General features: G+C 44.4%; 2 protein-coding genes across 3 annotated transcripts in view; one reads left to right on the top strand and one right to left on the bottom strand.

Moving 5' to 3' along the window:
• The window catches only part of LOC310764706 (cathepsin Z-like), a 14,671-nt gene extending 5,738 nt beyond the window's left edge, over positions 1-8,933 (top strand). The window contains exons 3-6 of the mRNA XM_083619129.1: positions 2,462-2,641; positions 3,397-3,547; positions 4,979-5,141; positions 7,151-8,933. Of these exons, the coding sequence (XP_083475255.1) occupies positions 2,462-2,641; positions 3,397-3,547; positions 4,979-5,141; positions 7,151-7,264 (608 nt within the window). The 3' untranslated portion in view covers positions 7,265-8,933. The remainder of the gene's footprint in view (positions 1-2,461; positions 2,642-3,396; positions 3,548-4,978; positions 5,142-7,150) is intronic.
• On the bottom strand, positions 8,898-26,138 carry NELFCD (negative elongation factor complex member C/D). 2 transcript variants are annotated; one of them, XM_083618728.1, is made up of 15 exons: positions 25,964-26,138; positions 24,375-24,487; positions 24,117-24,226; positions 23,499-23,608; positions 21,763-21,870; positions 20,438-20,590; positions 19,872-20,002; positions 18,579-18,744; positions 17,143-17,277; positions 16,348-16,487; positions 15,143-15,257; positions 13,411-13,506; positions 11,866-12,006; positions 10,572-10,701; positions 8,898-10,057 (listed from the first exon to the last, which is right to left on the bottom strand). In XM_083618728.1, the coding sequence occupies exons 1-15, from the start codon at positions 26,033-26,035 to the stop codon at positions 10,023-10,025; spliced, it is 1,755 nt and encodes a 584-aa protein (XP_083474854.1). In that variant the 5' UTR covers positions 26,036-26,138; the 3' UTR covers positions 8,898-10,022. The 2 variants fall into 2 exon arrangements, with proteins under 2 accessions (XP_083474854.1, XP_083474855.1); XM_083618729.1 differs by having other exon boundaries at positions 24,375-25,000; positions 25,214-26,050.

Genomic DNA, 26,138 nt, shown 5'->3' with positions numbered 1-26,138 from the left:
GATCTGTCCTTTTGGTGGAAGTACATAAATAACAAAGGAATCATAGAATCAGAGAATCATAGAGTTGGAAGAGACCACAAGGGCCATCGAGTCCAACCCCCTGCCAAGCAGGAAACACCATCAGAGCACTCCTGACATATGGTTGTCAAGCCTCTGCTTAAAGACCTCCAAAGAAGGAGACTCCACCACACTCCTTGGCAGCAAATTCCACTGTCGAACAGCTCTTACTGTCAGGAAGTTCTTCCTAATGTTTAGGTGGAATCTTCTTTCTTGTAGTTTGGAACCATTGCTCCGTGTCCGCTTCTCTGGAGCAGCAGAAAACAACCTTTCTCCCTCCTCTATGTGACATCCTTTTATATATTTGAACATGGCTATCATATCACCCTTTAACCTCCTCTTCTCCAGGCTAAACATGCCCAGCTCCCTTAGCCGTTCCTCATAAGGCATCGTTTCCAGGCCTTTGACCATTCTGGTTGCCCTCCTCTGGACACGTTCCAGTTTGTCAGTGTCCTTCTTGAACTGTGGTGCCCAGAACTGGACACAGTACTCCAGGTGAGGTCTGACCAGAGCAGAATACAGTGGCACTATGACTTCCCTTGATCTAGATGCTATACTCCTATTGATGCAGCCCAGAATTGCATTGGCTTTTTTAGCTGCCGCGTCACACTGTTGGCTCATGTCAAGTTTGTGGTCAACCAAGACTCCTAGATCCTTTTCACATGTACTGCTCTCAAGCCAGGTGTCACCCATCTTGTATTTGTGCCTCTCATTTTTTTTGCCCAAGTGCAGTACTTTACATTTCTCCCTGTTAAAATTCATCTTGTTTGTTTTGGCCCAGTTCTCTAATCTGTCAAGGTCATTTTGAAGTGTGATCCTGTCCTCTGGGGTGTTAGCCACCCCTCCCAGTTTGGTGTCATCTGCAAATTTGATCAGGATGCCCTTGAGTCCATCATCCAAGTCGTTGATAAAGATGTTGAATAAGACCGGGCCCAAGACAGAACCCTGTGGCCCCCCACTAGTCACTCTTCTCCAGGATGAAGAGGAACCATTGATGAGCACCGTTTGGGTTCAGTCAGTCAGCCAGTTACAAATCCACTGAGTGGTAGCATAGTCAAGACCGCATTTTACCAGCTTCTTTACAAGAATATCATGGGGCACCTTGTCAAATGCCTTGCTGAAATCAAGGTAGGCTACATCCACTGCGTTCCCTTCATCTACCAGGCTTGTAATTCTGTCAAAAAACGAGATCAGGTTAGTCTGACATGACTTATTTTTCAGAAATCCATGCTGACTATTGGTGATCACAGCATTCCTTTCTAGGTGCTCACAGACTGTTTGCTTAATGATCTGCTCCAGAATCTTCCCTGGTACTGATGTCAGACTGATTGGGCGGTAATTATTTGGGTCCTCTCTTTTCCCCTTTTTGAAAATAGGGACAACATTTGCCCTCCTCCAGTCTGCCGGGACTTCGCCTGTTCTCCAGGAGATTCCCATATTGGCTCACACCATTTGCCCATCGAGTCCATTATTGCTGGCTCTGACAGAGCAGGAAGCCCTAGCTCTTTTTTGCAATGTTACTTACATTGGTTGAAAAGTCAACTTTGGGGTTAAAATGTAACTTAAACAGTCACATAGAATTGTAGAGTGGGAAGGGACCGTGAGGGTCATCTAGCCCAACCCCTTGCAATGCAGGAGATTCCGAATAAACATCAGGATGAACTTTGTGACAGTAAGATCTGTTCAACAGTGGAGCAGACTCCCACGAGAGGTGGTGGACTGGAGGGTTTTACGCAGAGGTTGGATGGCCGACCCTCATGGATGCTTTAGCTGAGATTCCTGCATTGCAGGGGGGTTAGACTAGAGGACCCCTTGGGTCCCTTCCAACTGTACATTCTGTGAATCTTTTGCCCAACCTGGGGCTCAAACCCACAACCCTGAGATTAAGAGTCTCATGCTTTGCCAACTGAGCTATCCAAGAGTTTGTTGCTTCCTTGTTTAATCCCAGCCTCCCCTTCCCTTTCCCTCCTGTGTTCAGGTTTAGATTGTAATCTCTCTGGGGCAGCGGCCTGCTTTCTTGTAATCTGTCTTGTGATGTGCACATTGATGGCACTATACCAAAAGATAAACTGTGTTAGGATTGGGTCTCCCAATTTTCTTTTTTAAAAATTACTTTAACAGCAAGCCTATGGAGGAATGGGTTCTGAACTGAGTCTGAGCAGCAATGGTGGAGGAGAGGTCTATTCTCCCCTAGCCCCACTGTTTTCCCAAGCTTTCGCCCACCTGAAGCTGCTTTTTAACCTGCTAGGCATTTAACCTCTTCCTTTCTGTGATTCAATCCTAAAGCTCACCCCTTGAATACTTCAAAGTTAAACTATTAAGAGAGCCAGTGAGGGATTCCTCCCACGTATTATGTGGTCTGTGACATGGAATGGCGAATTATGTGTTTCTCTTGGTTTTCCAGATCGCATCAATATCAAGAGGAAAGGCATTTGGCCTTCTGCCTATCTCTCAGTCCAGAATGTGATTGACTGTGCCGACGCTGGCGGCTGCAGCGGAGGGGATGACTTGCAGGTCTGGAGTTATGCTCATGAGCACGGCATCCCCGACGAGACCTGCAACAACTACCAAGCTAAAGACCAAGGTGTGTGAGATCCTTCCTGCATGAATCTGGCTGTAAAAGAGGGAAAACAACAGCATTCCTTTTACACCAGCCTCGCTAAATAAGTCCAGACTTTACTAGCCTGCCACCCACTGCAATCCAAAGTGGAAAACTAGAGCTTGCCCTTGAAAACAGGATTTTAAAAAATATTCCTTCCCTCCACTTTGCGGGTTGCAAGTGGCGCTGGGGTTAAACCACAAAGCCTAGGACTTGCCGATCAGAAGGTCGGCGGTTTGAATCCCTGCGACGGGGTGAGCTCCCGTTGCTCGGTTCCTGCTCCTGCCAACCTAGCAGCTTGAAAGCACGTCAAAGTGCAAGTAGATAAATAGGTACCGCTCCGGCGGGAAGGTAAACGGCGTTTCCGTGCGCTGCTCTGGTTCGCCAGAAGCAGCTTAGTCATGACCCGGAAGCTGTACGCCTGCTCCCTCGGCCAATAAAGCGAGATGAGCGCCGCAACCCCCGAGTCGGCCACGACTGGACCTAATGGTCAGGGGTCCCTTTACCTTTTACCACTTTGCTGGTTTTTAATGGTAATGTGTGCCTTAAATGTGATTTTTACATTTATTTATTTTGGTTGTTAAATATTCCAGAGTGACTTGTGTTACTTGGAAACTAGGATAGAAAAAGATGCAAATAACTAAACATCTAGGCTGCACCAGCTCTCCTGCAGCAAAATTTCATCTCGTACTTTTAGCTGCAAGATCTCTGATGTCAAATAAAGGTGCTTGTGTTTGCAGACTGTGATACGTTTAACCAGTGTGGAACGTGTGATACTTTCGGAAAATGTCATATGATAAAGAACTACACCCGCTGGAAAGTTGCTGATCATGGTACTGTTAGTGGACGGGAAAAAATGATGGCGGAAATCTATGCAAGTGGTCCTATCAGGTAAAGCACTACAAGGTTGCATAATAAGCATGGCCCGTGGTCAAGGATGATGGGAGTTGTAGTTCATCAACAAATGGAGGGCTACAGATTTCCCCGCCTCTGTTCCTTGGGTGTTACAGATGGTATTATTCTTTAAAAAAACAAAAACCAATGAAGCAGCCTTGCAATACTGTAAAGCAAATTGGTTACCAACTTCTTCTTTGTTTTAGCTCACACAAGGTGCCAGCCCACACAAGTCTGCTTGCAAAGCGTAAAAACACAACTCAAAGCAAAACAGGAAGTTATATGGCAACAGAACAAAGTAATTTAAAAACACAGACCAGTTTTACTTTTATTTCTTTAATGAAGTAAAACTGGCAGTATAGATTCTAGCAGGTGCTGCGGAAAACCCCCCTACGCTTTCTAAAATAGCTCTCCTAATTGAAGTTAGGCCTAAATTAGGGAAACAAAACTGCCTGAAATAAATCTGTTTTAAAAATCTACTTAAGAATTTGCTTAGGAGCCATCTAAGCCTCCCACCCGTGGTGGGAAGGAACTTCTGTAGTATGAAAATAATGTAATTCAGCCCCCCAACTTGGTGCCCTCTTGATGTTTTGGATTATAATTCCTTTCACCCCACTGGCTGGAGCTGATGAAAGTTGCCATCCAAAACACCTGATGGGTATTGAGGTTGGAGAAGGCTGATGTAATAAGCAAAAGTGATGTTTCTTTAGTGACCCGGTTTGGTCGAACCTCCTATTCCAGTAAACTATGGACGTATTCCTATGTTCAGAATAGCTTCCAAAATTACAATTTAATGCTTGGAAGAATCTTACCAAATGAATAAGACTTCAGTCCTGTTTGCATTTACCTGGGAGTAGGCCCCATTGAACTTTGCGGGACTTGCATCTGAACAGACATTACACACTGCGTTGTAAACTTCACTCTGTTTAACGTGGCCCATTAAATGTGTTTAATGTGTGCCTTTTGGCAGATTTCTGTTTACGAGCTAACTCGGCTTCTACAGTTGCAGTTAGACTAGCAACAACTTCCCCATGTCTTCTTTGTGACTGGTCTTTTAAAAACCAAATGTTTTCTCTTAAACTGCAATGACCTCTAGTCTGTCTGAAAGTCTCTAGCAGACCTTGACACCTTTTGAGAGTCCCTCCCCATGATGTTAGCAAGGCCCACTGAACTCAATAGGATTGACACTGGAGTATATATGTATAGGATTGTACTGTTTATCCTATGAAAGCGCCAATTTGTCTCACGCTCAGTCTTTGCTCAGACCGTGCACCATTTTGCTCAACATTTTCCTGGAAGCCACATTGTTTATTTTAAAAAACCAGACTGAAAACTATTGACCCTTGCCAGGTTTTTACCCAAAGTGGCTATTCAAAAGCTGTTGGTTTGCATTAGCATTTTTAATTGGATGTAATTTAATTTATACAGCTGTGGGATCATGGCCAGCCCGAAGCTGCACAATTACACTGGAGGACTTTATGCTGAATATCGTCTGCTGCCGTCTATAAACCATGTCGTTTCTGTTGCTGGCTGGGGTGTCGAGAACGGAACCGAGTATTGGGTTGTCCGGAACTCTTGGGGCGAGCCATGGGTAAGCAGGAGATGAAGACCGCAAGCAACATCTCTCCACAAAGAGAGGTTGGAGAGTCCTATGGACAGGGCCTTCTCAGTGGTGGCTACCCTGATGCAGCGCAGTTGTAAATGGTGAAGGATGGCTTTGATCCCCTAAGTCAAGGATGTGGCTAGGGGCCAAATGAAACCCTTCTGTCTGGCCCTCAGGCCTCCCAAGCCACACCCCCTCTTCCTCAGGCCACACCCTTCACCAGCCCTGCTTTGTGCTCTCCCTGGGTGCTCTTGCCTGGCTCAAATCCCTGGGATAGCTCAGGTAATAAAGCATGAGACTTTAAACCCCAGGGTTGTGTGTTCAAATTTGACGTTGAGCAAAAAGATTCCTACATTGCAGGGGGTTGGGACTAGATGACCCTTGTGGGTCCCTTCCTACTCCACATTTCTGTGAAATGTGCGCTCGAACTCTGACAATGCTTCTTGCTTGCTTGGAGGATAGAGGTAAGCAGGCGTGGAAACTAGCCTCCTGCTACACAAAAGCAAAATGTACATTCATTGCTCCGCCCACTTTTGTATCTAGCCACGCCCACCAGTGGCTCATGGCCCTTGAAAGGTTTGCTAGAGAGGAATGTGGCCCTTGGTCGGAAAAAAATAACATTCCCTGTCCTAAGTAATAAAGAGTAAGAATGTGGAGGGACGTTGGGACAGAGCAAGTCTCTCACCTTCCATTATATATTGTAGTTGTGGCGCCCCCGGGGCTCTGCCCAGTGCGACTGAACCGCTCGTGTTCCCCTAAATCGGAGCTTTTCAACCTTTATGGGTCTGCGGCTCCCTTGACCAACTACAGTCTTTCTGTGGCAGCCCTGTGGAGCTCAGGAGCCCAGTTCTGTCACGCCTTGCCTACAGAGCTGGCAGCCTCTCCACCCTTTTTCAAAACACCCTTGAGACTTCCCTCAGCCTCCTCTTCTCCCCTCTCCTTGGGAGCCCTCTGGGCAGCCACTGCTGCCGCCCCTGGTCTCTTAAGATGCTCCAAAGAAAGGTGTCTCCCCACAGGGGCCTGAGAAGCACCCCCTGGCCAGCCCCAGAGGCACCATTTGCCTGGGGAGCTTGTAGCTGGGGCAAACAGCTATGCAAGCCTTTGGGAGGCAGAGATGCAAGAGGGCATCAGAGGAGGGAGGGAAGGAAAGGAGGACACAGGCCAGGGTTGCCCACACACCCCTGACAATCATTCAAGGCACCCCAGGTGCCTTGGCACACCTGTTGAAAACCACTGCCCTAAATCCCATCTTTGTCTAGCACTTCATACAATGATTCCTTCTCTACTTGGAGATGGTGGGGATTGAATCTGGCACCTTTTGGATGCAAAGCAGATACTCTGCCAATGAGTAGTCAGTCAAAATAGATTCTTCTGATTTTTAAAAGTTGATGAGGACAATAGCTTGGATTCCTTCTGTTCTGCTCATGGATCAGAGATTTCCTGCCTTGCCACTTCCAAGCTGCAATTCTTTCTATGCCCTGTATCTACAGCTGAGCATGGGGAGATCCTCTGGACTGATATACAGGAAAACTGGGAACTCCCCCTGCCGTTTTGCATGAGAAGAACTGCTTTTGTTTTCACACAGGGCACTACTGGATTCAAGCTGATAATTGCAATAATCTCTCCAGCAAGGATACAGGCCAGTGTTCTCCTGAGCTCTGGAGCAGGAAATAGGGTGTGATTTGCAGGAGTGTATGCCCAAGTTAGCATTAACCAATACCCAACCAACCAGATCAATGTGTTTTGTGGCTGGAGATGGCAGGGGCCCGTGATCCAGAGACCTGTGATTTCTGCTGCTTATTAAGATCCCTTCTTGTCCTCTTGTACATGCACATGACAGATCTGGAAAGACAATCTGTTTCCGCCCATGCACTGTAGGTGTTTCTGACGTGTTGTGCAATGAGCATTTTCAGGGTAGCACCGTAAGGTGAAAAGTTGGCTGAACATGAAGTTGTCCTGATACACCTGTGTACTGATGCAAATTTATCTCTTTCCAGGGCGAGAAGGGCTGGCTTAGAATCGTAACAAGTGCATATAAAGGGGGAAAAGGAGCATCCTACAACCTTGGCGTTGAAGAACAATGTGCTTACGGAGACCCAGTTCTTCCTTAACTCTGCTGGAGGAGGATCTGGAAACACATGTTCAGAAGGCACGGACTGTCCCAGCCCACTGCTTCGCAAAGGGATGAGTTAATACTCTGCAGCGTCCATTAATCATGGAACGGTGAACCTTTATTCTTTCTTGAACTAAACCTTTCTCTTAAAAGAATTCCATGTTGTTTATGAAATGACCCAAAGAATGACATGCACTGATTGCACTGAGAGAAGCAAAGCAAACAGCTTTTATTACTTTTGCATATGGAAATTAGTTAATTTTTATCGTAATTATTTTATAGCTTTCTGCAGAGGGAGAGACTTTATTTGTTTTTGAAAAAATGTTAATACTGGGGAGCAGAGCTCTTAAATAACTTGAAATTAAATTCCGTATGAAATTATGCAGGTCGTAAATTTCTCACTGTACAGGCATAGTGGAGAGGATAAGATGATTTGAATCAGAAAAGCTTGGGAACCTGAGTGCTTCCTTGCTTTCTATAGGGCTAAGCTTTCTTGCTGAAAGTCTTCAGGAGCTGTTCAGTAACAATGATGGTATTACAGAACCAGCTGTTACGTGACAAGCTATTGATGGTCCTCCTTTCAGTCTCGCCCCAAAGTGGGCAACCCGTTATCTTCCAATAGGTTGTTGGGTCTGCACCCCCCCCGCAATAATCCCAGATCATTCAGGCTGATGAAAATTATGGTCCCCCATCCCTGGTCAAGCTCAGGATTTGAACTCATCCATCTACAAGCTGCTGAACTGGCTGGTAAGCATTAAGGAGCAGCTTCCTAGCAGTATCAGCTCATATTTTGAACACATGGCATTCTTGTTATTACCCCATACTGACCTATCTTCTCTCCCCTGGAGCTGGGTGCGGCTTTTAAGGCTGCTTAGTGTAGGGTCACAGCTGCTTATCTTGCCTTCTTGCCTCATAAGTTGCAGATCAGATCAGAATCCACTAGTTGACTATGGAGGGTTGTGCTAAAACTAGCAGCAGCAGCAGGCCAGCACTCCTTGTGAGATTACAGCTGAGCATTGCCTCCACCCCATTGTCCTGTTTCACTAGGCTTCTGGCACCCACTGTTTCAAGTAAGGGTAAAACAGCTGCTGCAAGCTATTTGTGCACAAGCTCCCCAGGGTGTCAGGGGAAGGCAGGCTGTGTGATTTTGTTAACCTATGACCAAGCTCAGCAACGGCACCAGCCAATCACAGCCTGTTTTTGCTCCATATTGGGATCGGCACAAACAAGGGTTGCCAAGTACCTTGTAAGCTAGAATTCACAACTAATGCAGGCTGAGTTTGGTGGCTCATAAGCTCAACAGCCTTGAGCTTTGGGTATTCAGATCCTTTCTGGATTGTAGCACACAACCTGTGAAGGAGATTTGTCTAGTTCAGTAGCTAAGTTTCCACCACCAAAGTGTCCATGATTACACTTTGCACAGTATTAATTTATATTTAAAATATTCCTTAGCCACTCTTCATCAAAAGATTCTAGGGCAGTGCACAGAAGTGTGAATGAAACTGATTTATATGCAACATATCAAAAACCAACAAGCAAAACCCACAAAACTTTAGAAAGATAATACATTTCGCCAAGGCATCTAGCATGTCTGTGACAGTAATACCTTTAAAGAAACTCACACGACATAATTTAATAAAATGAATTTAATAAAAAATATAACTTAACCTACTTTGTGTCGTTTCCCCTCTTACAGGTACAATAGTGCTGTTTTGATTTTGATGCACTCAGATAACTTTAACAAGACCTATTTTTACACAGTAATGAAACTTAGCGGTTAAGGTTGAGATTTCCCCTCCAATAAGGCCAGTGATTCTTCTCCAGGGTCTGGCGATAGTATGTAAACACTGTGACACACAAGTAAGTTCTGCCAAGATTGTGTATCATTTATATATGAAGAAAGGGCTTCATAAGTGGTTTCTGGAATGCAGTAGGAACCAACAATACTGCAGCTACCTGGCAACTAACAGCTAATGGTTCATTCATAAGTGACTGCCATTAAGTGGCCGAACACTACCATGGCTTTCAGTGCAAGACACACACAAAGATATTTATAACTTGGGGGAGAGACAAGTAATTTTGTCAATCATCCCATGCAGATGTTTGCAGCAGGGGTGGGGAACCTGTGGCCCTTCAGATCTGGACTCCAACTCCCATCAGCCCCAGCCAGCAAGGCCAATGGTAACAGATGATGGGATTTTTAGTCCAGCATCCTCTGGCAGTCAGCAGGTTCCCCATCCCTCGTTTATCTGATTGTCAAGGATCAAACTGTATGTGAGGTATTCACACACTACCCTTCTAGGCACAACTATCGCTTGTGCATAAGGGTGTGGGAAGGAATCATTCCCTGTTGGAAATTATTAACACAAGATTTAGCCCTATATGCTGCAAGATGTCAACCACACACTGGAAGAATGCATTCCCCCCAGGGAACTAAGGCTAGGAACACTAGTGCTAGCTTTCCCCTGACATACATTCAATTCTGCTACACAAACAGCACAGGTCCTATACTTGGAGTCGCAAGCAACTGTACTCTGTCCTTCCTGATGCTCCAAGGTTTGGGGGCTGGGAAACCAATTAATTTCAGCTAAACTCTGTCCTAGTTTCAACATTTTGGAAGCCCAGCAGTGTGAAACTCCTGGTCCACCTAAAACAGCAACCAACAAACTGCTCTTTCTCCCAGTTCTTTGATGCAATTTGCATTAGGTCGCTCTGCAGTTCATCCACAGCAACTGTAACTGGGTGTCTCTGCTGGTTCAGTTGACCATGATGAAGTTTGATTTACAGTGAGCTTTAAAGAAAAGAGATGAAACAAGACATGATGACCTGCATGGCTCATTTTTTTTTTTATCAATTCACACAGAAAACAGATACTGATTCATTCATTTATACGCCAATCTCTCCTTGCAAAACAGCCCTCCGGTCCCCATGCAAGAATACCCAGCATCTCTGCTATCCACTCAATAGACTGATAAAGCAGGAGGTTCTCGTGTGTTACCAAAACTTAAGCCACAAAACATTACCTGGGCTTTAGGATGCCATGAGGCACTTTGGCGCTCAAGTTCCTCAATGCTGATTGCTAGCCCATCTATGGGTTTGCATTATAGCAGGCTACAGAAGCTTAAATTTCTGCTGGCCAGTGACATTTGTTCTACACTGCTGAGCAGGCCAAGGCCCTGGAAAGGTAGATCACTGCAACACTCATTAGGAGCTTTGTTCAGAAATCCTCAGTTAAGTCAACTTGTTAGCTCTGGTGAGGGCTGAATAAACTGAATGGAAACTCAAAAGCATGGGAAACAATTTACCTATGAACTCCGTGACAGGGTCATGCTCGCCTTCAGTCTTAATCGTTCCTGCAATGCTGTCGTTCTCCAGGATCGGAAGAAAAAGCTGCACAAAGTCAGAGGTATACGGAGGAGCAATGACATCCAGCACCTGGGGAGATAATCGAGATTGCAGAAGGCTGTGGCTTACACTGTTTTAACATGTGGAAATAGACATAGTGGTTGATGCATTGTCTCCCGATCTCAGAGAGTAGTTTGTCATTTAACAGAAACTTATAAACATGCCTCTGCAGATGACATCCACCTACAGACACAGAGTTGCATGCAGCGTAGTGCTGACTATGTCTTCTTGTTGCAACAGGACTTCTCCCTCTCTCCGCCAATCTGTTCTGGGGTTCCCCCAACCTCCCGTGGAAGATTTTGGGTAGGGTGCAGGGCGTCTGCTGGGGCAGGGGGTGGGATGCACATAGTGCAATGATTTCTGCTTGCTAGTTGGATCCCATGTGTGCTAGTTGGATCCCATCCACACCATACAATATAGCAGTTGATGTTTCAGGAAAGGTAGGGCAAGCAAAACGAGGACAGCATTATTCCTTCAGTTTCTGGCAACCGTGCCTTCTACCCAACACAGCAAGAAGTAACTGTCCCATCAGCACAAGGATTTACCCTTGTGCAACAGGACCTCCAATCTCCCCCCACATCAAAAAACAAAAACAGCCCCCCCACCCTCCCCCATACGGTTGGTGGAAAACCCAGAACAGATTTAGTGGGCAGGTGGGGGAGGAGAATGTTCCATTGTACAAGTGTCAATTTTTGAACTGATAGGGCAGTTGCTTTGTGTTATACTGGACGTAATCCCATAAGTCTAGCAGCAATCAATAGATTCCAAATCATTTCTGTATGTTTAAGTTCTATTTGTTCCATCTACAATATCAGAACAAAACTGTCCTGAGAGCCATGTGATATTCAAAGCCTTGCTCCAAGTGCCTTGCCTTCAGAGGTTACTTGGGTGGTGACCACCAACAGCCTTTTCTGTGATGGCACTCTGGCTATATTCCCTTCTCATAAATGTAAGTTTGGCTACATTATCATTTAGGTGCTTTCCTGGCCTTTTAGTGGATGACTTGACTATAGGCTTGGATCTTTTGTTTTTACTGACTCGGTTGGAAGGCTTGTTAAGGACAAAGGTGGGATACCTGTGTTGCAAATAAAATAGCCAAAAGGCCACAACGTAGTCTTAAGGCTCCCAGTTTAATGAGGAAGTGCAAACTAATGTGCATAAACACAGCTTTGCAGGTTCCACGTAGTCACTGACCTCCGTCACAAAGTATCTGATCAGGGAAATGTCCGTGTCCAGCTTCTCGAGACACTTCCGTATGTAGCCAACCACCGGAAGGACGTATCCTCGACTGAGCAAGTGAACCATCCTGTCCAGAAGGGTTTTTTTAAGTTCCAGCTGAAAGGACAAACAAGGCAGGACGTTTATCTTTGAAACAGCCTAAGTAAAATCTTAAGACAACGTAACTGAGGGATGTGTTCATTCTCTAGCAAAGATTCCAAGCTGCATTAACCATAGGCATTAACCATTTAAAGAAGACAAGACCTGCCTTGCTGAATGAGAAGAAGGGCTGCTTCTGATTCACACAGAGTGGCCTCTGAATGAGGAGGTAAGGAAGCTTCCTTTGGCAGCCATGAGTTCCAACAGCAGGCCTGTGCCTGGAATGGACCCCCCACATCCAACCCTCTCGACCTTGCTCTGGAGAAGGAAAGGGTTGCTGACCGCCCTAAGCAATGCCCCATTTTGTTCTACCAGGTTGTCATTTCTGAGAGTTCTGCCTTCGCTGCTCCTCCTGCCATGAGCTGCTTTTTCAGATGTCTCTGGAGAGTTTGCAAGCGGCAACAAATCGCTTCCTATGTTCCAAACATCTGGTTCTCTGAGGCAGCGTCCCGCTGAACACTGAGGTTACATTCAGCTCTCGTAACTAATGGCAGTTTGCTCAATCTATCTTCCCTGTATCTGTTCCCCTTCTGAAACCCAGGATCACCACTAAACTGCAAGGATGAATTCCACGAATAAGCGTTTTGTGAATGCCAGTCAATGCCAGCTCAAGGCCTAAATCTATTATGCCAACAAAGTTATGTAAACTTTTATAGCCTTGGGTGAAGAAGTTACGCAACTCTTGATTTTTGGCACAACGGACAATTGGCAAGGATATCAGCCGAGATGGGAGGTAATACTGAAAAGCCCTTACTCATGATGCATCTGCCTAGTTCTTGCCAGCTGAGGCCACGTACAGGAGAATGTAGAAGAACAAACTCTCTCTTTTCTTGGCCCCACAAGAAGATTATATCCTCCATCAATGAGAATATGGAGATGTAACTTTCATTTCTTAGTACAAGGATGGGGAAAGCAGTCTCCAGCTATTGCTGAACACAAAACTTCCCTCAGCCCTAGGCAGTATTGTCTGATCAGAGATGACCGGAATAGGATTTGGCAACAGATCATTTGGAAGGGGAATGCTGCAGGGTTCTCCCATACTCTGATTTGTTCAGTGTCTCTTAAATAAAAGCAGAATTCTGCCCAGCAGCTACAAGGCACAGTTATTTCCCACAAAAATCCTTCACTCTCTTTCCTGCAGACGCCTGCTAAATTCTGCAGAAGAGAAGAATCCCCAAGATCAGGGGCCAACAGGACAGAGTTGCCTATGCTACAAAAGTGGCATAAAGATACACGCCCCCACCAGCAACTTCACAAAACAACAGCTCCCAGGATTGCTCGGGCAACCTGCTTCAGTTCTGTAGCACAGAAGTGAGGAGAAAAAAGGCCTGAGCAAAATCTAAACCCCTGAATTTTCATCACCTGTTCCATGACATCGAGCTGAGAGTGCTCTGTCTCAAAGAGTTTGACCAGAAGCTGCAGGACCAGAGGATGAAGGAGTTGATGGCATGTACTGATCTGCAAACCAGAAGGCAAACACGTAAGGTCCTCTAGACTCCTATTAAGACACACATTCTTAAAACACATTCTGGATAGCTCAGTTGGTTAGAGCGTGGTGCTGATAACGCCAAGGTTGCAGGTCTGACCCCCGTATAGGACAGCTGCATATTCCTGCATGGTTGTGGGGTTGGACTCGATGACCCTCAGGGTTCCTTCCATCTCTACAATTCTATTATTATAAGAAAACATATTAACATACATCACAGCCCCTCATTCCAGAGTTCCAAGCTTCACCAACCCAGATGGATCACCTGCAAAAAATTTCACCTTCTAGCAAATACCCAACTTGGAATTCTTAAACACAGAGTCTGGGTCTACATACGCACAGCAGAAAGAGGTGGCCTAATAGGCTCTGCCATTTCAGCCTGAACACAGGGCAGCTCACTTTCAAAGCTCCCCCCACACACAAAAGACTAAACTAGGATGAGAGAGGAAGAGTCTAGGCCAGATTTTTTTTAAACACACTGGTTTTTTTATTTTTGTTTAAAAGGCAATGTTAAAAAATGTGATCCTACCTGTCGTGGTCCGATATGTTATCCACCCTAACACCTCAAATTGCTGCAGGTGCAGACAAGACAGTAGTCAGTTCAGTACCGTTACCAGCTAGTGGCTGACTGAAGGGGTAAATGCAAGCCACATTTATAAGCTGTTCCTAAAATACATGCTTCCACGATGCTCATGGACAAGGGGTAGAAAAAATCTGGGCGCAGGGGATGGAAAAGGATGTGAACTGTTTGCTGAAAAGGATGCCTCTTCTCTGCTGACAGGGCTTTGCAACTGATCTTTCTACTACAGTACTACAGTTGTACCTTGGAAGTTGAACAGCTTAGTTCCCAAACATTTTGGCTCCTGAACATCGCAAACCCGGAAGTAACTGTTCCGGTTTCCGAACTATTTTTGGAAGCCAAATGTCTGACGGGGCTTCAGCAGCTTCCGATTGGCTGCAGGACCTTCCTGCAGCCAATCAGAAGCCCCGCTTTGGTTTTCGAACGTTTTGGAAGTCAAACGGACTTCTGGAACGGATTCTGTTCGACTTCCAAGGTACAACTGTATTATTATTAGCCAATCACTTTAATGATTATGTCTATTGTTTTCTATCTGTTATTATTTTATCACCAGCCTGGTATTTTATGATATGGTGGTCTAGAAATACCATGATAAATAAATTAAAATAAATGCATGGGCCTTAACTTCCACACAGAGCTTTCAACCTTGCCACTTCTGACAATCTTAGCCAGGGCTATGCAGTTATCCCACAATTCTGGGCAAGTGAAGAATTTGATACTGGATCAAATGCTCAGCATCCCCCAAATACCAGCTTCCAATTAAGAACAAACTAAAGCTTCTATCTTCATGGTTGGCAAAATGGGGCACCTTAACGCATACGCATGCAAAGCCAGGTGAACTTTCAACAACCAGAGGGGATGTGAGTGCAATTTCCAGTGGTTAAGAGGTAGCACTTCAACACCCTGCAAAACTCTTTGCCCCTTCCCCCCAGGACCAGCAGAAGTAAATCACCCAAAACACATTATTTGTCACGTCGAATTAAATGTAGCGTGCATGCGCACAGACACACATACAGCCCTGACCTTACCTCATCCAACAGCGCCAAGTGCACTGGAGTATGATCAGTCTGAAGCTGGAAATATCGGGGCTCTGACACTGTCCAGTCGACCCATTTCAGAACCCCCATTGCTACTACTGGAAACCTAAAAGATATAGGGAAGCCGTGCTAAATATCATTTAATGATTTATGTATTTACAGTATGCACTCCTATTTTTAAAAATTCATGATGGTATGCAACACAAGAGAGTAAACTCAGCAGAAGTAACCATAAAACAAGAAAACATCAATTAATACTGATTGGTTTCAAAAAGAAAATTCATCTTACAGAGGCCCATCTGTCCTGAACAAGCTACAGCTGAATGCTTTAACCTGTTGTCCATTGGAAGCTTCCAGATCTGAATGTCTGCCAGGACCTCACCATTTCTCTTTTGCTGTTGCAGTCTTTCCAGTCTGACATTGCCTCATGTGACCCTGAGCTGTCGGCCCAATCTGGACAATGCTAAGCTGCAGAGCAATACTGACCCCCACACAGGAAGGGGTGCTTGTTGTTTCTTCTGTGGATCAATGTTGGAAAACAGATCCTAACCTTTTAAGAAAACTGTTCTGCTTTAAGCAAGGGTACTGAAAGTCTCTCCCCATGACACAGAAGCCTAGCTCAGCATTGAGCGGTATATTATTAACTAATACAATAATAAAATGATAATGATATTATTAATACTAATAGGTGGTATTCAACTCCTGCATTTGAACAAGGCAATGATCTCCACTTGCACAACGGGACTTTGCCCCACACCTTCTCCACTTGCACAACGGGACTTTGCCCCACACCTTCTCTAGGAGCTGGGGGAACTCCTAGAACAAACTTTGGGGTTATGTTACGGGGGGGGGGGCAGAGCAGGGAAGAATGTTCTGTTGTACAAAGAGAAATCGCTCACAGAACAAGAGACTCACTGCTCTGTTGGATTCCACTTAATAATAGACAAAGAAACAAACAACAGGCAAGTGTCAAGGTCCAAACAGTTAGCAGCCCATGGAAATAACCTTCATCCTAAGGTTATCAACAGCTGCAGTGAACATATGTTTTTCATTTGTATTTCAATATTTATTATTGTAAGCTGTCAAAAAATGTTATTAGCTGATCTGTACCAAGGAAAAGCACAAAACAAGTGTTTCCACGTTAATGCCAGCTTTACTCTCAAGCAAATTAGTCAAAATCTTCTTCCAAGATTTACCTGATGCACTGGTAGAGGGTACTCAGTTCTGCTACGAGTTCAGAGGCGCCTTTATTTTCATTGCAACAAAGATTGTGAACAGTTTCAATCGCTTTTGTGGTGGACTTGAGTTCATCTTTATTTATGCTCACTCTTTTGTTCTAAAAGTGTGATAAAATGTGGTATGGGAGACAAGAAGAATCATGCGTGTAGAACTGGCCCATGGTGCAGATTGCAATTTCATCAACCTTCCTGAAGAGTCAATGTTTTTGTGCTCTCTGCATGCCTTTCCTTTCACTTTACACAAACAAGATAATATCATTAAGTAACGTGCAGAAGAATTTCCAATCTGATGCCATGAAGATATGCAAGGACAATTTATTGATCAAAGTGGAAGATGACCCATTTATATCCTAAGGGAAGGATCCATGAAGGCATGCAATAGTTGATGGGTCAACAGGTTCATTTGATAGCTTAAAACTGGCTCAAGCTATCAGCTGGCTACTGTCTTTCATCCTCAATCCCCCTACCCCAAACCTGTAATATAAGGATGCCAATAGAAACTCACCTTGCAGGCTTGTTGTATACTGAGATACTGTACAAAAAGCACTTTGAGCATTTTTTAAGATGCTCTGTAAAATAAACTCGAATTGTTGTTTTTAAGATGGTTATAAGTTATCACTTCTGGCAAGACAGGAGTCAAGCTTACAGCTTTATTCTAAATTACGATGAAACACAACACAAGCATATCCTTTATCCTGCTTTAATGCACCAGTTTACTCCTAAAGCAATAGAACAGCACTCAACTGAGCTTACCTTTTTCCATGTTTCCACAACGCTAGCTGCATATGCCAAAATATGAATATATTTGTGTTTATGGTCCTGATTGATCTTGGCACCTGGCTTAAACAGCGATAGCATGAAGAGATCCAGGAAAGCGGGAACTCTGATCTGAGAAACAGTAATACAGGACATCTGTATGAGCCAGAGTGGTGTAAAGGCTAGAGTGTCGGACTAGGGCCTGGGACACTAGGATTCAAATCCCTAACTCAGCCATGAATCTCACAGGGTGACCTTGGCCCAGCCACTGCCCCTCAGCCTAACCTACCTCACAGGTTTGTTGTGGAGATTAAATAAGGAAAGGGGATAAGCATGCAGGCTACCTGTGAGCTCCCTGGAGAAAAATAGCATATAAATGCAATATGGTTGTGATAAACAATAAAAAACATGACAAGAGGCAGCTCATGCAAAACCATGGTTTTAAGAGTAACCAAACGCAGAATCTGTATCATGATGTTTCTAGTAAAGTGGATTTCGTAGACAAGGTTTAGTAAGAGTCCTAAAGCCATAATCAAAATACCATTTCAATTAAAAATACCAAGAGAGTTGATTTTACCCAAATTACATAGTACCCCCAAACCATTGAAAAGCCTGGTCAACAGGATGGCTTAGAGTGGGGGCGGGCGGGGGGGGTGAACTTGTGGTCCCTCCAAGATGTTGTTGGACTCGCGCTCCCATCAGCTGCAGCCCAGGCGGCCAACGATCTGGGAACATGGGAGTTGTACTTCAGCACCACCTGGAAGGCCACAAATTTCCCTATCCTTGGCCTAGATAATAAATAGACCGCAAACACACTTGTTTTTATTTTTGTCCTCGTTACCCAAGGCATGCTGTGTTATAGTACCAAGGATGAGGAAGGTAAACATGCCAACATCTTTTTGGAGTCAGGGAAAGCTCATAGAGCAGTTTACAACTGCAAGTCATGAATCCCTGGCTGAAACCTTGTCTCAGTCACAACTTTGAAGGTAATCTTATGCAAGCCACTGCCTCTCAGCCTCTCGACTAGTATATAGCCTACCTTAATATGGCTGTAGAAGGGGATACAATGAGACAGTGTATGTGAAGCATTGTGGACTTTGAATAACTTTCTAAATATGCTAGCAATTATTATTAGGCATTGTGCTATTAGAGGTACTAAGGGATAGTTCTCTTTTCCTTACATTCATAGTGTCTGTGCAATTGTTAGCAACTCAGGTGAAAAACAGCAAAGGTTAGAGAGAAAGGAGGCAAGCCAAGATGCAAAGGTGCCTTATGAGATACTTAAAAGCATGTCAATTCACAAGAAGAGGCTATAACTGAGCAGTGAAGGAGTGGGAGCAATGAGGTGTTTTACACACTTTGCACAGTCCTTGATGCCATTGAAAGCATAGCAGGAAAAAAAAGCTTCTTCAAAAGAAGCTATGGATACTTACCAGCTCTACCGGAGGAGGATCCATGCTCGAAAACATTTTGTGCAAGACTGTGATGTCTGCTGGGTTCAACGCTCCTTTCGATAACATGGCACCAAGTGCTTGGCAGGCTCGAGGGTACGAGGCAGCCGTTCCCAGAGCTAAAGTGATCTGACTAGCATCGTGGCCTCTTGAGAAGGTCAAAACAAGAACAAGAGAGAATTTTAGGTGATCTGTAGACTAAGAGGTGCTAGATTGCCAACAGGAGCAGACAATATTAAACAACTTCCAAGGGTGCTGAGCAGGTTAAAAGTGACCCAAAAGAACCCCATGATCAAGATACGCAGAGCAGCATCCTTCAGATTGGGTTTGGGCCCAGAAGTGCTTATCATCAAATACATCAGAGTTACTTATCATCTAGCCCATTGCTGCATTGCATTATTAAGTTTACTTGTACAGTGGTACCTCGGTTTAAGAACAGTCCTGTTTACGAACTATTTGGTATAAGAACTCTGCAAAACCGGAGGTAGTGTTCCGGTTAGTGAACTTACCTTGGAAGCCGAATGGTGGAAGGGCACCGGCGGCGGGAAGCCTCATTAGGGAAAGCGTGCCTCGGTTTAAAAACGACTTTGGTTTAAGAACGGACTTCCAGAATGGACTAAGTTTGTAAACCGAGGTACCACTGTACTTTCACAATTGTTTCAATTATTAATACATAGTTCACACACTTGTATCCCTATCCTGCCTTTTCCTAAGCCCCAGATCTGCTTAACCCCAGCTACTAATTGAAAACACAAGCTAAACAATCTTACAAAATGTTTGAAAGAAGTTCGGGCAGCAATGACCCCTCTAGGAGTAGGCAGTTGCACAGCTGTGCATCAGTTATTAAGAATGCCTTCCTTTATGCCCTCATTATTCAAGCACAAAAGGAAAGGTCCTCCCTTGCCTATCTTAAGACACTGCTGCAGGACACTGTGGAGTCTTTCAGTTCGGAAATGCCTGCTGGTTTGTGCATGAAACACAGCTATAAGTCCTCCTATTCCCAGGAGTCAGAAGGCTTTGTGTACTCCCAATGAGGCACCTAAGGCAGAAGGACTGCTCTGGGAAAACCCACAAAAACCTGTGTGCCAGGTATTCTGCCAGCTCTATGTTCTCACGCCATACTTTAGTTTCAACTAACTTCCTAAAATGAACTTCACAAGTGGGTTGGACCAGGTTTCCTTTTGCACCAAGCTTACATCTAAACTGGGAGAGCACAGGGCAAGCAGAACCACAGATAAATTAAGAAAAAGAGCTTTAAACGCAGCAAGATCTTACTTCTCGTGAGCAAACCGCTGAACCTCTTGAGCAATCCTGCGTACAGCAGAGCCACCTTGCTCTTCTTGAGATAATATGGACATTATCGCTTGGGCAAAGAGATACGTGTGTTCACCATGGCACACCATTTTCTGCAAATACACAGAGACACAGATGAGCAGCAGCTCTAGAAACGACCGGCCCTTTCAAAAGGTAGTAATAACAGTATCTTCCAATTTATGGAAGCAGAGGCAACAAAAAAAGTGGTCTGGCATGCTTAGCTGAGATGGGAATAGGAGAGAATCTTCTCTGTATCATTCCAATTTTAGTGCAGCCAGAGCAAGCACAATAGCAGAGAATCTAGGAGGACATCAAAATATTCTGGAGTACAGAACTCATTTTCTGTAGTCAGCAGGGAAATGGGAGTCTGGCCGTGCAGCTTTGGCATACTGGGAAAGGGTCCAAAAGGTGTCACTTGTCTCAGTACAATTTATGGACGGCTCCTCACATCCTCCCCAAATCAGGGAGCTTCGGGACATCAGATGCATCATAAAAAACAAGAATTAGAGTAGGAAAGAGAGACTTACAGCAAACTCAGGTAAATTCTTCTCCAGGTTTTCTTCTCCACCATCTAGGATAGTAGCCAGAGAAGTACGCAGTACTCGAGAAAAAACTTCCAACTGCTGGCATGCTGTTGATACGCTGGTTATCTCCCCTTGGTACCCAGCGTCAGAGATAAGCTGTAACAAAAGCATCAACAGCTGAGTCAACTGCAGCACTGGCAGGCCAAAGGGAAGTTCACACTCTGAAGAACCTCTCATGCATGCATATCGGCAGATAACACTACATTTTCACTGGGCTGAAGCTGAAACAAAACTGTGATCTAGTTGAGATTCCTGTATTGCAGGGGGTTGGACTAGATGACACTCAGGATCGCTTCTAACTATACAGTTCTATGATTTGGGGGCCTGTGGACATATTTGCAAACTGGAGAGACTTTTCATGCCCACCACATAGTTATCTCCAGCACCCAAGCATGGACTGCAACCTAAGTCACACCCCATATAAATTTTAAGCACTATCCTACATATGTAACAGTCATAGAGAATCCTGGGAACTATAGTTGCTAACTGTGGTGATCTCACAGAGGTACAATTCCCAGCATCCTTAACAAACTACAGCTCCCAGGATTCTCGCATGATTTTCAAAGTGGTAAATAGTGCATTAAATGTATGGTGATGATGGGACCTTAGTTTGCTGACTGCAACAGAATGCTTCTTTCAAGTCTAATGGCTGGGGAAACCCAGCCAGATGGGTGGGGTATAAATAAATTATTATTATTATTATTATTATTATTATTATTATTATTAATGCTCGCAGCACGGCTTCAGGAAAGCTCGCCGTGACAACCTTGGGTCCATCTTTGTTGACCACAAAATGTGCCAATAAAAATGAAAAAGAGTGCTAATGTGCTTGCACCTCTGATTTACAAAGGAAACAAGCCCTAATTGGTATCTTAATATCCAGCACACAACACATGCCACTTTCATCTAAAGGAGAGGAGCCTGGTCCGTTAGGACAAGCCAACCTCATTTGCCCTCACCTGCCTGCCTCCTTCCTTACAACCAGCCCTAGTGGATGGCATGCCTGTCAGCCTTTTCCTCCTCCTTAGCAATGCCCTTGTAGAACTCAAAAGAGAGAAAGATGGAGGCAAAAGCAGAATTAGTTGGCTCCACCTACTGTTGGCCTCCCTACTTCCCACCCTACTGTTCCTCATGAGCACCACCCTGCACTGATATGAAGGAGCATTCTTGCTGACAGTTTAGCCAGCAAATGGTTCTGCTTCACTCTCTTCCTGCCCCTCTTGCTCATAACATGGTTTTCCAATTGACTGAAACAGATTATTAATTACCTTGACAGTAAAGTTCAGCATGAGACAGTCTGGATGAGCTTCGGCCAGTTTGTAGAACAGATCCCGCCATGTAGTGTGCGCTATCATTTGCTCAAGCCATGCTGGCGTCTGCCAGAAAAAAACAACAACAGAGCATCAGAATGACACAGTCCTAGAGGCTGAGAAAAATCAACCTGAGGCTGCAAAACAGCTTTAGAATTTCCTAAAGAAAAAGCAGTGCTGTCCAGGGGGAAAGGTTGCATTTGCACCTTGGAGCTCAAATGCCTAGTCAACCACAACTTTGCTATCAGTTACCTACAAAGCAGCCAGAAAATGTGTGTGGTGTGTGAAAGGCAACTTGCATGTGTTTTTTTTACTGAGATTAACTGGCATTGCACAGAACAGCTCCCAAGGTCTGTGAACCCATGGCAGAAAACAAGACTTGTGTGTGTAGTCAAATGTAAGCTAGTACAAAAATCCCAGGTTGGAAAAAGTAATGGATGAAGCAGCTCTAGGTAGAGTTAAGTATGTAATTATCCTGTTCTGCAGCACAGTGAGACAAGGCAAGGCTCAGTGGAAGGCAAGAAAACAAAAAGGAGAATAGGCTCTGGTGCTCATTTTTGAACTTGCCTGCAGAGGTTCAACATAAATGTGGGTGTGGGGGTGTGTGTTATTGTTTTGCTTTGTTATTACATGGGGTATCTCGGGTTACAAACTTAATTTGTTCCGGAGGTCCGCTCTTAACCCGAAACCATTCTTAACCTGAGGCGTGCTTTCACTAATGGGGCCTCCCGCTGCCACCACCGGTGCACGATTTCCGTTCTCATCCTGGGGCAAAGTTTGCAACCTGGAGCAACTACTTCCGGGTTAGCGGAGTTTGTAACCCGAAGCGTTTGTAACCCGAAGTGTTTGTAACCCAAGGTACCACTGTATTATGTATTTTGTGTTTTTATCTTGTATTTTTTATGCTGTGAACCACCCTGAGATCTATGGATGAAGAGAGGTATACAACTTTAATAAGTAATAATAATATCGATAATAATAAATTTTGTTTTAGTATTTTTTCAAGGTGGTTCTTTAAGTTGTTCAGAATTTAAGAATGTGGTGTCTCTAAATTTAAAGGACTTGCATGCTTCTCAAGCTCCCAAAAGAATGTTTTACTCCGAAACATGCATATGCCGCTGGGAAGCATGAGCACCAAAACACTATCCCACTCGTGATCTATATTTACTGATTTACAGAGGATATACTGTACTTTTCTGTGTATAAGATGCCCCCATGTATAAGACACCCCCTATTTTTTGGGACTAAAATATAAGAAAACAGGGGGAGATAGAACAAAGTTGTTGAGCTTCTTTGGGGGAGAATTCCCCAGAGTTGTCGAGCCTTTTTTAGGGGGGAATGCCAAAAATTGCTCACCCACACGTGTCGCAAAATCCACCTCTCATCTGTCCCATCCTCAGCAGAAGCTGCCAATCACCCGCCCAATTGCTGCAGCATCGGCCAATCAACACCACCCATTGGCGCAGCAACGAATAACATGCACAATAGCCACTGACAGCCACAGCAACAACCAATCAAATGTCCACCCAATGCACTACCCATGTATAAGACGACCCCCGCTTCTTAGCATTATTTTTACAAAAAAAATCCTAGTCTTATACACAGAAAAGTACAGTACTCATCTGAGCTGACTATAGCCAGAAATGCCTTTGAGAAGGATATCATACTTGGCAGCATTAAGTTATGTGAATTACCTCTCCTTCCTCTGTGAAAATTGAATCTGCTTTCCGAGGATCAAAGTGCTTAATCAGCAAGCTTTTCAGGTGGTTTTCCACTGTCTCCTGGACTTGAATGGGCTCAACACCTGCAATGAGAGAGATCCCTGTGTATGAATCTATGTCTGTCAAACAGAAATTCCTTCATGCTTCCTGTGACTAAACCTCGTGACAAGGGAGCGCATACAGTACACCCTCTCTCTGCCAAACTTAACCAGGAGGCAATTACAATCAGAAGATGTTAATTTTACAGTACTTTGATTCTGCAGGCAAGCTTTCATATGACATATCTATTTGCATCCCAAGTGTTAGCTACTCAGTTAACTCATCCATTAAAGTGCAGCCGATTCTGAATCATAGGTCTATTCCCTCCTCAAGGATAACTCAAAGCAGTAGTCAAAATATTTTAAAGTGACTAATAGGTAGGAACGATTGGAACCTGAAGGCCCTTTATTCATGCTTCAAAAAATGAGACAAATTTGCTATAGCAGGCATGTCTTTTTTGCTTGCACCATCAGCAATTTTATAAAGGTGCTGTGCAAAAAAATTAGCAGTCACATACACACACACAAACCCCAACAATTTTTGGAAACATACCTGTTTGAATGAGCCACTCAGCCAAAAGGTTTACTGTCTGAGCTACAGCAGTATAGTTATCTGATAAGAGCTGGATCACATTCTCTGGAGAGCCACCTGCTTGGAAATACCTGTTAAAAGATGCAGGCACCACTTTGAGCCAAACTCTAAAAAATCAAGGAGTATCAAATTTTGGAGTAAATTGCCCCTTAACAGAGCCAGGTACCATTCCTACCATTCCCTCTTCCACCCTCACCACCCCAATCACCCTGCCGTTACCTTTTCAAAGTATTAAATATGGAGGGCTCCATGATGTAATCTCGGGTGGAAAATTTCTGCAAACATTCCTGCTGGACACCAGCATCATCTTCTTCACCATATTCATCATCTTGCTGTTTGAAAGTGCAGAACAACAGTTATTTTCCCCACCACACTGGATTTCTGTTATAATACACTTGTTGGCAAAGTTAGCCCACCCACGCCCCGAACTTTAAGGAATGTGTTTAGAAAAAAACCAAAAAAACCCAGCAACACATATTAAACTGCTTTATCCTGTGGCTACAACGTCAACAGCCATATAGGCACAGGAACACAGCTGTCTTTAATTGGGGAAGACTATTGGTCCATCTGGGTCAGTTTTACCAATGCCTAGCCAGCGTAGGGTGCACCCCAGACAACAAAGCTAATGGTCTGGGATGATGGGAGTTGGAGGCAAATAAACATCCAGATATTATCATGTGTAGGCTACTCCTAGTTTATGGCAGCTGGCAGTTCTCCAGAGCCTCTAGCAGGAATCTTTCGCAGTCCTATCTGGAAATGCTGGCGATGCATGCCCCTCTAGAAATGTAAAGCAATGGTGTCACGTGTTAGAAACTCAGATATGAAAGCTAGGAGCTAAATGGCACCTTAAATCTAGTCAAAACAAAAAATTTTTTTCCTTCCAGTAGCACCTTAAAGACCAACTAAGTTAGTTCTTGGTGTGAGCTTTCGTGTGCATGCACACTTCTTCAGATACACTCACACCAAGAACTAACTTAGTTGGTCTTTAAGGTGCTACTGGAAGGAAAAAATTTTTTTGTTTTGACTATGGCAGACCAACACGGCTACCTATCTGTAACCTTAAATCTAGGTTATGGGAGCAACAATAGAACGTCCAGGCGCCCCTTTTTAATGACAAGAATACAAAGCTGAAAATGAATGAACTGCAGCTAAAATATTATGTTCATTTCCCACATGGTCTAGTAGTCCTTCTCCTAATATTCTTAAGAGTCTTCGGAAGTGGGGAGGCAGAAAAAGGTCCTCTTTTCCTTCCAACTCTGCAGCTTAAATCTGAAATCTAAGGCGCACTACTGTGCCCAGAGCTCAGAAACTTCTCACCCTAATGAAATCCCCTATCACAAAATGCGCCTAGAACGATGGGAGTTCCGAATGGTGTTCATGCAATAACAACAATAATAATAAAATGAGGAGAAACACCTCCCCCGTTGCCCTCTTGGTGCTGCTTTTGAACACTTTCACTGTGTAAATAATGTCTTGTCTTTTCTTCTCCTCTTTTGATTTTTTTATTTCGTATCTTTGTTATTTCTTTCTTTATCCCTTTTTCTCTTTTTTACTCCTTTATAAATTTTCTACATAATTTTCTTTTTCTTCGTATGTAAAGATGTTTGTATAGATATGCAAATTTTTAATCAATAAAAATTAATATTTTTTTAAAAAAAGAATTTACTGCCTACAGCTTCCCTGAAAATAAATCAATCCCCCGGGGAGGAGGGGGAAATAAGGTTTCCCGCTTGTGCACAGCCTCAGAAAAACAAGAGGGGGCGGAAAGACGCTCCCCGAAAGACCTCCCTCCGCGGCCCCGCTCTCACCGCCCCTCCGTCGCCGCCGTCGTCCCCCCACTCGGCGGCCGCGCTGCCTCCCAGGTAGTCGGGCTCCTCCATGGGCTCCGCTCGACCGCAGGCCGCGACGTCCGCCTCCCCGCCTCCTCCTCCCTCGAAGGGCCCTCAGGCGCCGAGGCCGCAGAGGCACGAAAAGCGAAGAGAG

The sequence above is a fragment of the Podarcis filfolensis genome (assembly GCF_964270895.1).
Source record: "Podarcis filfolensis genome assembly, chromosome: 6".
Taxonomy (NCBI): domain Eukaryota; kingdom Metazoa; phylum Chordata; class Lepidosauria; order Squamata; family Lacertidae; genus Podarcis; species Podarcis filfolensis.
This window is presented reverse-complemented; position numbering and strand designations above follow the sequence as displayed.